General features: G+C 30.5%; 1 protein-coding gene across 1 annotated transcript in view; it reads right to left on the bottom strand.

The window, feature by feature from the left end:
- LOC145263137 (diacylglycerol kinase zeta-like) overlaps nt 1–15,046 on the bottom strand; it is a 1,403,365-nt gene that overhangs the window by 251,587 nt on the left and 1,136,732 nt on the right. The window contains exon 12 of the mRNA XM_080120103.1: nt 10,839–10,987. Coding sequence (XP_079976229.1) covers nt 10,839–10,987 — 149 coding nt within the window. The remainder of the gene's footprint in view (nt 1–10,838; nt 10,988–15,046) is intronic.

Genomic DNA, 15,046 nt, shown 5'->3' with positions numbered 1-15,046 from the left:
TATGGAGAATTCTTAGTTAAATTATTTATTTCAAGAAATGGAGGTACATAATAATTAAACAACCTGGATGTAAGTGTGACACAGAAAATTACTCGCATGCTATCATATTAATATATAGATAAATAGTAATCTACAGTAATAAACGGTGAAAATATTTATTTAGAAACATTCTATAAAGTTGATTTATTTAAATTATATTTAATTTATTTTTAATTATTATTAAAACCAAAATCAGCTGTGTTTAGAAACGGAAGTAGGTTTTCATTTGACCTATGAGTTATTTCCCTTTAAGCTATGAAAGTTTAGATATATAGATAATTCTGTTTTTCTCAAAATATTTTTGTGTCCATCTCAAGGAATGTCTCTTATTTCTTGTCTTTAGTTAAATAGGCGTGGCTTTCTCCATATTCGCATAAAAGGAAATGTTGATTAGTCAAATTGAAGGTCAAAGTAATGATCAAACTTTTCTGTTAAAAAAATTTCTCTTTTACAAATGCGCACAGAATTCACTTGTGTATGCATGTGTGTATATATATATATATGTGTGTGTGTGTGTGTGTATTAGTGATGAGACGATGCCAATATTTTCCCAATTCCGATACAGTTAACGATTCCGATTCTTTATAAATCTCTAAATATTCGACTATAAAAAGATTATTTTGTCCCAATTACCATAAAAACGTTAAATTGCATGTATTTTCTCAAATATAAAACCAAATTTGTTGGGGATGATCTACAGATTTTAGTTTTATTAGAAGCTAAAATCAATAAATATTTATTATTTTTTATTTTTACCAGCGATGGAAGATTTTGTTTAAAGCAAAATAATAAAAAAAAAAAAAGATGATTAAAGTAGTCGTTTTAGGCATCAGAAGATGGGCACACATTTTTCCGATTCCGATAATCCAAAAAAGTTAGTTATGATTTTTTTTAAATTTGAACATATTTTGGATTTTTGGAAGACTAAAACATAGCTATCTTAATCCATGAAATTTAAACAGGACAATAAATTATTTTTTTAATGTAAAACTTTAATTCAAGTGAAGTAAAAATATTTTCATAAAATCAACAGTTGGTTCTTTGATAAGACGGCAGCACATTCAAAATAAATCTTTCTGTTTAGAGCATAATTGAACCATGATACTTGACTTCTGCATTATTAATTTTACATGAAGCCATTATTAAAAGATAATTTTATAAAACCAATAGTGGATTCTCTAAAGTTTTATGTAGTTTACAATGCTGTGTGAACTAAGTCACTGCTGGGCAACATTTGGGGGTAGGTTCCTAAATAGAGCAATCAATCAATCAATCAATTAGATTGAAAAATGGGCAATTTCATTTTTTGATGACAATAAAAGTATGGGAGTATGGAACATTTTTGATCGTCATTTAATCCCGGACAACCCTAGATCTCCCTGCTAGTGTATAATATGATCTAAGCATAGTTTAGGGCAAGAAAATACCAGACCGCCTGCTAGTATATATGTGTGTATGTATATATGTATATATATATATATATATATACATATATATATATATATATATACTAGCAGTATATATATATAATATATATACATATATATATATATATATACTAGCAGTATATATATATAATATATATATATATATATATATATATATATATATATATATATACTAGCAGTATATATATATATAATATATATATATATATACTAGCAGTATATATATATATAATATATATATATACTAGCAGTATATATATATATATATAATATATATATATATACTAGCAGTATATATATATATAATATATATATACTAGCAGTATATATATATATATATACTAGCAGTATATATATATATACTAGCAGTATATATATATATACTAGCAGTATATATATATATACTAGCAGTATATATATATATACTAGCAGTATATATATATATATATATATATATATATATATACTAGCAGTATATATATATACTAGCAGTATATATATATATATATATATATATATATATATACTAGCAGTATATATATATACTAGCAGTATATATATATATATATACTAGCAGTATATATATATATATATATATATATATACTAGCAGTATATATATATACTAGCAGTATATATATATATATATATATATACTAGCAGTATATATATATACTAGCAGTATATATATATATATACTAGCAGTATATATATATACTAGCAGTATATATATATATATACTAGCAGTATATATATATATATATATATATATACTAGCAGTATATATATATATATATATATATATATATATATATATATATATATATATACTAGCAGTATATATATACTAGCAGTATATATATATATATATATATATATATATACTAGCAGTATATATATATACTAGCAGTATATATATATATATATATACTAGCAGTATATATATATATATATATATATATATATACTAGCAGTATATATATATATATATATATATACTAGCAGTATATATATATATATATATGTATATACTAGCAGTATATATATATATGTATATACTAGCAGTATATATATATATATATATATATATATACTAGCAGTATATATATATATATATGTATATACTAGCAGTATATATATATATGTATATACTAGCAGTATATATATATATATACTAGCAGTATATATATATATATACTAGCAGTATATATATATATACTAGCAGTATATATATATATATACTAGCAGTATATATATATATATATATACTAGCAGTATATATATATATATATATATATATACTAGCAGTATATATATATATATATACTAGCAGTATATATATATATATACTAGCAGTATATATATATATATATATATATATATATATATACTAGCAGTATATATATATATATACTAGCAATATATATATATATATATATACTAGCAATATATATATATATATATATATATATATATATATATACTTGCAATATATATATATATATATATATATACTAGCAGTATATATATATATATATATATATACTAGCAATATATATACATATATATATATACTAGCAATATATATATATATATATATATATACTAGCAATATATATATATATATATACTAGCAGTATATATATATATATATATATATATACTAGCAGTATATATATATATATATATATATATACTAGCAGTATATATATATATATATATATATACTAGCAGTATATATATATATATATATATATATACTAGCAGTATATATATATATATACTAGCAGTATATATATATATATATATATATATATATATATATATATATACTAGCAGTATATATATATATATATACTAGCAGTATATATATATATATATACTAGCAGTATATATATATATATACTAGCAGTATATATATATATATACTAGCAGTATATATATATATATATATACTAGCAGTATATATATATATATATATATATATATATATATACTAGCAGTATATATATATATATATATATACTAGCAGTATATATATATATATATATATATATATACTAGCAGTATATATATATATATATATACTAGCAGTATATATATATATATATATATATATATATATATATATATATATATATATAAAGGGCTGCTTTAGTCTTTCACAGACTATGGATACCCACAAATGGGCGCCTGCATGTGAAATTTTTGTGACAGGAGGTGCGCAGTCTCCAACCACACCTCTTCTGAGTCAACATTGTTAAACACCAGTGGCAAGTGAAGTGTATGTTCAAGATGTCGGGAAACAAATGCCGAGATAAGCGGAGAGCAGATACATACAGCACCTAGAATTCTCAAATGGTCACCCTTCTGGTACTAAACAGACTAAACGTTGCTTAAGTTCAATGATTTTTAGAGAACCGGTGTGTAAACGCCATTATGCCGTAATATATATATTTTTTATTATTTTTTGATGTGTTGCCATAGATGGTCGTGTCCTCAGCATAGATGTCGATAAATGATTTAAGTATATGTTTTGGGAGATCATTGATGTAGATCAGGAAGAGAGTTGGGCCCAGGATGGACCCCTGGGGGACTCCAGCATTAATACTGTGGGCCTCTGATTTCTGCCCATCAACCACTACTTTCATGAATCTATCAGACAGAAATGATTTAATAATTTAGAAAACATTTACAGTAATACTGTAGCTGGAAATCTTGTGAAGTAGGCCCTTATGCCATACCATATCGAAGGCCTTCGATATGTCAAGAGCAATTGCCCTGGAAAGGAAACCTTTGTCAAGAGACTCACTAATCCTATGTGGTATAACCATTAGCACATCTGCTGTAGATCTTGCAGAGCGGAAACCATATTGCATGTCACTAAGAAGGTTGTTTCTGTTGAGGTGGTTGACCACTTCTTTATTTAATATAGATTCCAACAACTTACTCATGACACACAGGAGATTTATTGGTCTGTACTGAGAGGGAAATGACTTTTCACCTAAATTCTTAAATACAGGGCATACTGATAAGGTTTTCCAGGGTGTTGGAAAGCACTTCTCCTTAAGGCAAAGCTTAAACAGTTTTGTAAGTATGGGGGCAAGTTCTAGTTGGAGCTTTTTCAGCACTATAACTGGAATGCCGTCAGGGCCAGTTGCTTTACTGGAATCAAGGTTCTTGATTAGCTTGGCTCAAATGTACTACTACCGTCGCTTTCTTTTATAAAGAATATATTTTTATTCATGTACGTGTCCTATGAAATAAAATTATCAGAAAACACAATTGACTCAACACATCTTAGAATTGGGTTCAAGAAGTGCAGTTAAAATAATCGCATATAAATGTTGATATGTTTGAAAGCAAGCTGGCAACGCCCAATTCAATGCACTTTGTAATGTTAATCTATGCAAAAATAGACTGCAGCTTTATATTTTATATTTATTGATTTGAGTTTTTATTTTGAATCATTCGATGCTCATTACTAAATGTCAAATCAGAATTATTTCTGAAAATAAAAATCCAATATTCACAGAACAATGCACATATAAAAATAACCTCCACCCACCCCATCAATCTACTTGAAAGATGTAACCATAAAACAAGACATTATCATCGAAATAAATAAATGCATAAGTCCTAACTATATAAACATAAATTTTATGAAACAACTTAAGATGTTTAAATACCGTATCTGTAGTAATCTGCAAACATTCACAAGCAATTTCAGATCTTCTTAATTTATTACCCCCGACAAAGGAGGTATTGGACCTATTAATTCACTATCGTTCGTCCATTCGTTTGTGTTGTGTTCGGAGAATGGGATGTCAGAACCATTTGGATATTCTAATAAGAAGCAGACAAGCTCATTGTATTTTTAAACACAATCTATTCATGGCAAACACATTAAATTAATTACAGACGATATTGAATGTCAAGCAATGTCCGCCATGTTGATTTTCTCCGTTCCTTCAGTGGAATTCTCTTTTTGATTGGCAAATCGGTGTATTTGCCACAGTGAGTTGTTCATTTTGTTGTTGGTTGTACATATACGTTTTATACTACAATGTTCCCTTTTCTCTCCCCAATTAGATTGATTTGGCAGAGATGCGGGTCTTTTTTTAAAATATTTTTTGTAAGAAGTAATTGAGAAATAAAGTGTATGGATCCACATCACCTTTTCGACCGGCAAATCGGTGTATTTGCCAAAGTGCAGTAATACCGGGCAGCATGCTACTATATGTTATTTTACTGTTAACACAATTTCCAAATGAGTGTGAATGGTTTAAACATTTTGTTTAACCCATTACCTCCTGGTGATTTCATATTAGATCACTTAAAAGTTAAGATATATATATATATATATATATATATATATATATATATATATATATATATATATATTATATATATATATATATATATATGTATAGTCATTGCAACTGTATCCTCTCAGTGATCTCGCTTTTTTAAAATGTTTCTGATTGGCAATGAGGGTATGACTCCAATGATTCCGACGATCTTACTTATAACTTACGGTCAGGACAATCAACCAATCAGAAGCTTCAAGCTTTATTATAAAAAACATCGAATTTTGGATTCAATTCAGTTCGCTGTCAACCCCTATCTTGAAACGACTGAATCGTGACTGAATTGATTCTTCGCCGCCATCTTTGTTACTAAGAATTAGTCAACACTCGAGATCATGACTGCATTGATTCTTCGCCGCTATCTTTGTTACTAAGAATTACTCAACACTCGAGATCCTGACTGCATTGATTTTTCATGGCCATCTTTGTTACTAAGAATTACTCAATACTCGAGATCATGACTGTATTGATTCTTCACCGCCATCTTTGTTACTAAGAATTAGTCAACACTCGAAATAGTGACTGCATAGCTTCTTCACCTCCATCTTTATTATTAAGAAGTAATCAACACTTAAAGATCGTGACTGCATTGATTATTCGCCAATTTGATTTACTACCGCCATCTTTGTTCAGTATAATGGCTCAACACTTAACAGTCAGAAAACACCATAGCTACCATAACTTTTGGAAACGGTTTTTCGTGTTCAGAATTGCTGGAGCATGGAACAAACTGTCTGCATCAGTTATTGGCTGGCGAGACATTCTTTTAAACCGTTGTGCTTCCTGAAATTAACTTAAACTATACCTGATATCCCATTTCTCAATACACATGTCTCAACACTTAACACGCTTATTTCTATATTAGATGTAATTCTAACGATTTCATAGTATTTCCCACGCTTTTTGTATCACAGGTACCCAAGTTTCATTAAAAAAAATTAAGTGGTTAAAATCATGGGAGATAATAGGTTACTTGAATAAAAAGGATCATTATGAACTTTGTAATTCATATGAAAATGTTGTGATGTGTCCACCCTACGGATAATAATAAACTCTTCCACATACTGTAAAGAGCGGGAGAATATGTCTCTTGGGTTAGCACACTAGTAATGCGCAAATGACGCATACTTGGCAGCCGGACTGACGTATAACCACACTATTTTTTGTATTTACTTTTCAGTTCAATATATTTGTTTCCACAAATTATCGAGCTTTGTCTCTCCTCCAGGCCATTATGGGACTACAACAGAAAGTAATGAGCATATCATTTTCATATCACTTCTATCCATGCAATACATATTCTCTCAACACTTGTCCAGGTTTCATCTTCATACGTCATCACACTGTATGTACATGTTCGATAAATTCTTCCCATGACAGATAGTGCAATCGAAGTCATTTTAAAGGCTTCATTTTTTTTCTCCTTCCACATTTTCTTTTTGTGTTAATACAATTTCCAAGTGAGTTTGCTTGGTTTTACTTAATAAAAAAAAAGACTCGTTTGGAAACTTGTTTTCATATGAAAATATGGAAGTAATGGGCTTAACGGGGAAATTTAACAAATAATTGAATAAACTTGTAGCGTTCTTCTTTTTTTTCTATTAGTTTATGCATGCAATAATTTTTAAAAGAGTTCTGAAAGGGGAGATTACTCTCCTTTTGACTCATCATTTCTCACTATGCAAAACCTTTCCCTAACTCTGACTATCCAGGTTTCACTTCCATACATCATCACACTTCATACTCATGCCTGATAGACCCTTCATTTGGTTAATCCCAAAACGTTCAGTAATGTATTAAAACGTTTCCATGAATTGAATGAACCATGAAGCCACAACAACATTCATTATTGTTAGAAAGCTCTATTTGAAAGGATATTGAGCGTTTTTTTGCTTTTTTTTAACTGAATAAAAAGGACTCGTTTTGAAACTTGTATTCATATAGCAATATGGAAGTCATGAGCATAGCGGGAAAATTAACAAATAATTGAATGAACTTGTAGCATTTTTTTTTACTAGGACTAGGACAACAGCATATTCTTTTCATTGTTTTGAATCTCAAGTGTGTATCCGTTGATATATTATATGCTTTTATATAGAGTGATGTGGTTCTCGGTTGATTAACTGTGTCTAACTGTATTGGATACACACTCGAGAGTCTAAACAATGATGAGAATATTCTGTTGTCGTAGTCTAGTAATAATTATAAAAACGTTAAAATGATAAAATTCTTATATATTATAAAGTTGTGATTTCAAAAATACAAAAATATATTCATATGACTTGGGTGCAACAGCTTGAATCGAAACCGAAATCAAAACTTATGAAAAAAAAAAAAAAAAAAAAAATATATATATATATATATATATATATATATACAGTGGGGGGGAGGGTCAAAAGAGTTTGCAGACCTATTTTTTCTCAATTTCTTTATTAATTTTGCTTTATTTTTCATTTTGGACGCTTCCATCATTTGCTGGTTGCCATTCTGGTTCGTTTCATTACTACATTTTACGATAAAAGCCAGAATTTAATAATAGTTCAACATTTTCCACTTTTCACGTGAGCCAAAAGGTTATGCAGGTAATTTTAATTTATTGATAATGGCTAAAGGAAAGATGTTGACAAATAGGGAGAAGGGTGAAATTGTTACATTTCTTGCTGCAAAGAAGTCTACATTGGAAATTTCGGAAATTTTGAAACGAGATCATTGAACTGTGAAACATTTCGTCATTGATAGCAAAGATGGAAGAAAAAAGCATAAAAGTGGCAGACCAAAGGTGACTTCACCACGAGATATTAGAAAAATCAAGAGGGGTTTGCTAGCAAACCCACAAAACACACGCAAAGCTATTTTCGACCATGCAGGAGTGTCTGGCATCTCTAAAAGGACCCGAAATCGGATTTTTAAACAGATAGCCGACCAGAGAACACAAATAAAATGTCCTCCTTTAAGTAATATAAACTGTCAGAAGCGACTAGCATGGGCCACTAAATATTTGAAAACCAATTTTCAAAATGTTCTCTGGACTGACGAGGCCAGAGCAACCCTCGACGGCTCAGACGGTTGGGCTAAGGGATGGCTTCTTAAAGGCAATAGTTCACGCTTGCGATTCAGACGTCAACAGGGAGGAGGAGGAGTGATGATTTGGGTTGGTATTATTGGAAGTGAGATTGTTGGTCCTTTTCTTGTCCCCAACTGTGTCAAAATGAATTCTGTGAACTACTGCAAGTTTTTGGAAGCAAATTTATTGCCCTGGTTGAATTCACAAAATGATGCTCTCAATCAGAATTTAATTATCCAACAAGACAATGCCCCAAGCCATGCTTCTCGGTTCACAAAAGCTGGGGATCTCTGGTGAACGTCTGATGGACTGGCCACCTCAGAGCCCGTATTTAAATCCGATAGAGAACCTCTGGTCGATTCTGAAGAGGAAGGTTTACGAAAACGGGCATCAATTCCATAGTAAAAAAGACATCTGGGAGAGAATCAAGAAGGCATCTTCTGAAATCACACCTCAGCAAGTGCATACATTAACATCCTCTGTTGATAGGAGGCTGATTGATTTGATTTAAAATGGAGGAAAGCGAATAAAGGGTTAAATAGTTTCATAAATTTGTATTGTTCTGTTAATTGTTATTTGAGTAATAACTGTTGTTTTCTTGTAATATGTTATCAATATATGGTATTATAATCATGATGACAATTTTTCGAATTATATCATGTTTAAAAATGGTATTTATTGCGGATAAATGTGTGCTTGCAAACTCTTTTGGCCCATATTCTTTCCTGAAATCATTTAAAGATCCATACCCCCGCCTCCAGAATATGATTATTTGGTTTCCGTTTCTATGAATTTACTTCATATATTTGCATATCAAACAGTGAGCAACATAGTTATTATATTGGAAAATATTGAAGCATAAATTTATCAATTTATACAATTTGCAAACACTTTTGACCCCCACTGTATATATATAACTTGAGTTGCTTAAGTTATAATCGAAACTGAAACTTAAAAATTCTTGGTAAAATTATTTATAAAAAAAGTGGGTTTGTATTACTGTACAAATAGATTCGAAAAAGTTGTCAAAAAACAAATATATAACAAATAAATGATATCAAAGGCAAGATAAGTTACTTTTCTGCCAAACTGGATATATTTTTTGTGTTTTTATTCAATGTAACATATTTATTCAGCTCGAAAAACATGCAGTGTTTACCGATGTATTCGAAATTTCAAGATGGCGTCTCACACCCTCTTTAACACCGTAAATTTGGAAAAAGGTGTAATAAATAAAAAACTATACAAAATACTATTAAAAACCCGCCGAATATATGTCAACCTATGTCACGGTAACATATATTGAGCGAGTTTTTAACAGTATTTTATCCAGTTTCTTATTTATAACATCTTTTCCCAAACTTACCGTGTTAAAGAGAGAATCAGACGCCATCTTGAATTTTCCAATACATCAGTAAACACTGTATGGTTTTCGAGCTGAATAAACATGTTACATTAAATAAAAACACGAAAAATATATCCAGTTTGGTAGAAAAGTAACTTATCTTGCCTTTGATAACATTTATTTGTTATATATTTGTTTTTTGACAACTTTTTCGAATCTATGTGTACAGTAATACAAACCCAAAAAAGTAGACGACTTGAGTGCCATCAGCTATAATCGAAACTAAAACTTATGAAGAATTCTTGATAAAATTATTTATTACAAGAAATAGGTCATAACTAGGACTAGCACAACAGCATATTCTTTTTATTGTTTTGACTCTCGGGTGTGTATCCGCTGATATCTTATATGCTTTTCATATAGTGTGATGTGGTTCTCGATTGATTAACTGTCTGTGTCGGATATGTACTTGAAAGTTAAGACAATGAAAAGAATATTCTGTTGTCATAGCCCTAATTATTTCTTTATGACTTAAATAATCTTTAAAGAGTTTTGAAAAGGGAGATAACTCACCTCTTGACTCATGGAATTCTAAGGCAATATGTGCATCAGCACCAAGGCTGAAATAATTATTGAAAACATCCAATGGGAGTCGATCGGCTGCCCCTTCTTCAAGGGATTCTGGATCCTCATTTTCATCAGGAATCACGTCAATTTTCCATCTAAAATAGAAAATTTAGAGAAAAATATGAATAAATACATAAGAAACAAGTGAAGCATGCATGGTCCCCCGTGGGTGCACAATGAACAAGGCATAAAAAAAATGACTAAGTCAATCATTTGTCCCCACCCCCTATTTATCCACAAAAGTCTCTAAGGCCTTAATATATTTAAATTTGGGTTTAGTACTAGGCAAAACTGCTAAATAGACATACACAAAAAATTTTGGACAAATATGGTAAAACAGTCTAAAAAAATGGAGTGTTTTTATTAGCCCTAAAAGAGCCCTTGGGGTACACCCAAGAGTTATCACAAAATATAGACAAACAAAATTATATAGAAATTAGTTACAACTTTTCAAAAAGTTTTATAAAAATGCAAGACATCAATTTTTTTAATAAGCACAAAATTCTGTTACTTCTTTACTCATATCATGGTTAATGTTTGTGCAAAATTTCACAAAAATTCCAAGGTGTAGTTATGGAGAAAAGTGCGGATGGCTGAACGGACAAGGATGAATTTACAGGTCCAACCTCTTTTTGTCAGGGGATCAACAAAGAAACTTGTTTTGAAAGAGAGAGAGAGTGTTGCTTTATTTTATGGCATATCAACCCTTGGACTTCAAGCCAAGATCAAAGTGTAGTATCTGTTCTTCAGACGCTGCACTCCAATTTCTTGTTCCCTGTCAATGGAGGAGATATCATTCACAACTGAGACAATTTAAAAATTGTTGTTCTTTTTCTAAACTCTAAAAAACGACCCTGGTGTCTAACTCTGACCCATAGGGAGGCATTATAAATAGGTATTTTGTCAAATTGCAGTAATGAAAATATCCAAAAATAATGAAAAAGCGATAAGATAGAATATTATTAATGAAAACAGTTTTCGAAAAAATTTCAAGTATATAGATTAATAGACTAAAAATTAGAGGAAGTGACACGGTCCTTATTACAATTAATGGTGGATGTCACGCAATCATCTATTTGTACAAAGCACATGCAGTAATATTTAACACGATAATTGTCATGTCAATTTTGACATGACAATTAAGTAGACAACATTGCTTATTGTTGAAATTGATAAAAACAGTAAATAAATGTTTTGCTTTACGGCATATCAACCCTTTTCGGTTTCAATCATTTTGACAATTTTTTTTAGGCGTCAATCTGCGTATATCTTCAAATATTCATTCATAATGTTCCGTTTTACGGCATATCAACCCTTTTCGAATTATTTAATGCCAAATCCTATTATTTTGGAAAAAAAAAAGTTTTATGCACCAATTTTTGTTTTATATGTTAACATATTTATTCATGGCGTTTAGTTTGGTTGTTTTGTCGAGAAAAGGATTTTTATGTTACTGCATAAGTATACTTGTTTTGCATTGGCAAAAGTGTGCTTATTCGGATGGTGCTTATTTCAATCAATAAATTTTCGATTGAGCCGAGACATATACATCTGAATTTAAAAGGTAAAAACTGCAAAATTTTTCTTGTCAACTTTATAATAGAAAGTTCTAAACATTAATAGCGAGTTTTAAAACTTAATAGCATAGGCATGGCTTAAACGGAAGGAAAGAGTAAGTATTTTTTGACGGAGTCTCTCTTTAAAAATCTACCAAAAATCAAGTAATTACCCAATCAATACAAAATTTTCACCGATTATTGATTATTAAGTGAAGAACGATGGGGCATTTTTTTTTCATAATCGATATATATATATATATATATATATATATATATATATATATATTTGCCTACAAACTCCCCCTTTTTATTTGTGAATACAAATATGCTTAAAATAATCAGCCAAAACTGAGCAAAATATATTGTATCGTAGGGGGGGCGGGGGTGAGGATTGTAAATAAAACAAACACAAAAAAACAACTGCGCACGTCTCAAATTTTAATGTTGAAAATCTGAATTTTGAATGTATTTAAATTTTTCATCTTTTTTGTTTTCAAGTGTGAAATTTATTGAATATGTTAAATATTATCTTTCAGAAAAAAAAATGTTTTTTTTTATTTTTACGAAAATCACTACTTTTAAGATGGTACAATCTATCTTCCTTATCATTATATTCGTTTGGCATGTGTTGAATATGGATTTATTAAACGATTCAGTTTTTGTATTTTGTCTAGGAGCAAAGTGCAGTATCTGTTCTGTTTTGGAGTCAGTCAGTTGAGAGTTGTATTCGAGTTTCGAATCTAACAAACACAGTGATTGGATGGAGCATCTCTTGGAGTGACGAGAGGCAGCTATGTATGGAAGATGGATCAATAGAGAAATTCCCACTCTTCTTCTAAAGATGGATTGAGAACAGAGACGCACCATTCGACCGTGAAACCAAGAAAGTCCTAATTGTACAGAAAATGAACCGTGCATTGCTGTTATAAGCTTTTTGTTCTCGGCGAGTTGACACAGACAAGAGATGCAACGAAAATATAAAAAAGGTACATTTCTGCTTTCATTTTATAGATCCCCCAACACGGCTGAGATGCCGTAAATATGAACATTGACTCAAAATAAGCAGACACCATCTACCCTATCCTTCTCTCCCCGAGACGTAACATTAACACCCGTTTTACACGTTGGCATGTGTTGGATACGAATTTTGTATCCGCATTATTTCCAGCTGTCTTAGACTTCTTGCGACTAGAATTAAGTGTAACGCGGTCGTTACACTTGAACCGTGTTCGTTACAGCTCAAACTTCTCTTGGACCCCACGCCGTCCGGCGCCATTGAAAAAGAAAAAAAACAACAAAAAATAAATAAATAAATCCGACTGTACTTCTTCTGTTTTAGCGAACGGCATTTATTTCCAAACGATACCGGATTCTTGTTTTTCTTCTCTTACTCTCTCTTTTTTTTATATATATAACTTGTCTCTCCCACCCTCTCTCTCCTCTTGTTTTTCTCCCTCTCCCAACATTATTTTTTTTTTTTTGCTTTCTTCTACCTTCAATTAATCTCTCCTCTTTCTATTCCCCACTCTCTTCTCTCACTCTCCTCCACTGCTATTATCTTCTCCTGATCTACTCTCCCCACTATTATCTCCTCTTCCTCGCTCCCACTTTTTATAGAATGATGTCCCCCTCCTTCCTACCATTGTCTCCTCTTCCACCCCCCTACTTCAACTTTATACGTCCATCTACCTTTGGCACCGACTTTCTTTCTCCTTGACCACGTGGTGTCCTATTTTAAATTTTTCTTCAGTTGCTTCTGATATTTCTATATGCACTCATCTGCGTTCTGTTACAAGCAGTGCTGATTCAAGAGAGGTGTAGTGGTGATTGCACAACCCTTGCTTGATACTCCAGCGCGTGTCATCTATGATCCTTCTTGGATGACCATCTGGTCATCGTCATTCCAATGGAGGAGCATCCATTATGTGTTTTCAAAATATATACAAGGCAATAACATTTACAAGATCAAATAAAATAGGTTGGATGATTCTTTAATTTCATAGCAAAAAGAAACCATTACAAACCTCATCAACTCCTGTTTCTCCACGTTAAAAAACAACCCTGGTGTCTAACTCTGTCCCGTGGGGAGGCATTGTAAATAGGAACTCATGTTTCTTTGCATGATACGTTCTGTTGGCAAAGAATTCCTTTACAAGAATTCCTTAACCGATATCGATGTTGAAATCTTTTACAAAATGAATTGGAAAATTGAAAAATGTACAAGGAAAAATTTCCCTAAGTGAATTTCATTTCATTTCATTCAAATCAATAACATTAATTTCCTGAAAGCCTACAGAATGGTTTCCGTGGCCATATTTGCAAATGGAAACATGCAATTACTGAATTAAAGGAGAAAACATATCATTTCATTCTGGGCCATTTTCAGTTTCATCATTTCAAATGTTTGGGGTTTTGCAACTTCCCACAAACAAAACAGGAACGTGTATTCAGTTCATGCTTTTACTGATAGAAATCTATTATTATACCAAATCTGAGTAAACCAACATGTGTTTCCCTATCATCTATTATATAAATCTCACCTGCCTGTATGTATGTATGTATGTATGTATGTATGTATGTATGTATGTATGTATA

The sequence above is a fragment of the Euprymna scolopes genome, chromosome 38 (assembly GCF_053919585.1).
Source record: "Euprymna scolopes isolate OS-2025 chromosome 38, ASM5391958v1, whole genome shotgun sequence".
Lineage (NCBI taxonomy): Eukaryota > Metazoa > Mollusca > Cephalopoda > Sepiida > Sepiolidae > Euprymna > Euprymna scolopes.
This window is presented reverse-complemented; position numbering and strand designations above follow the sequence as displayed.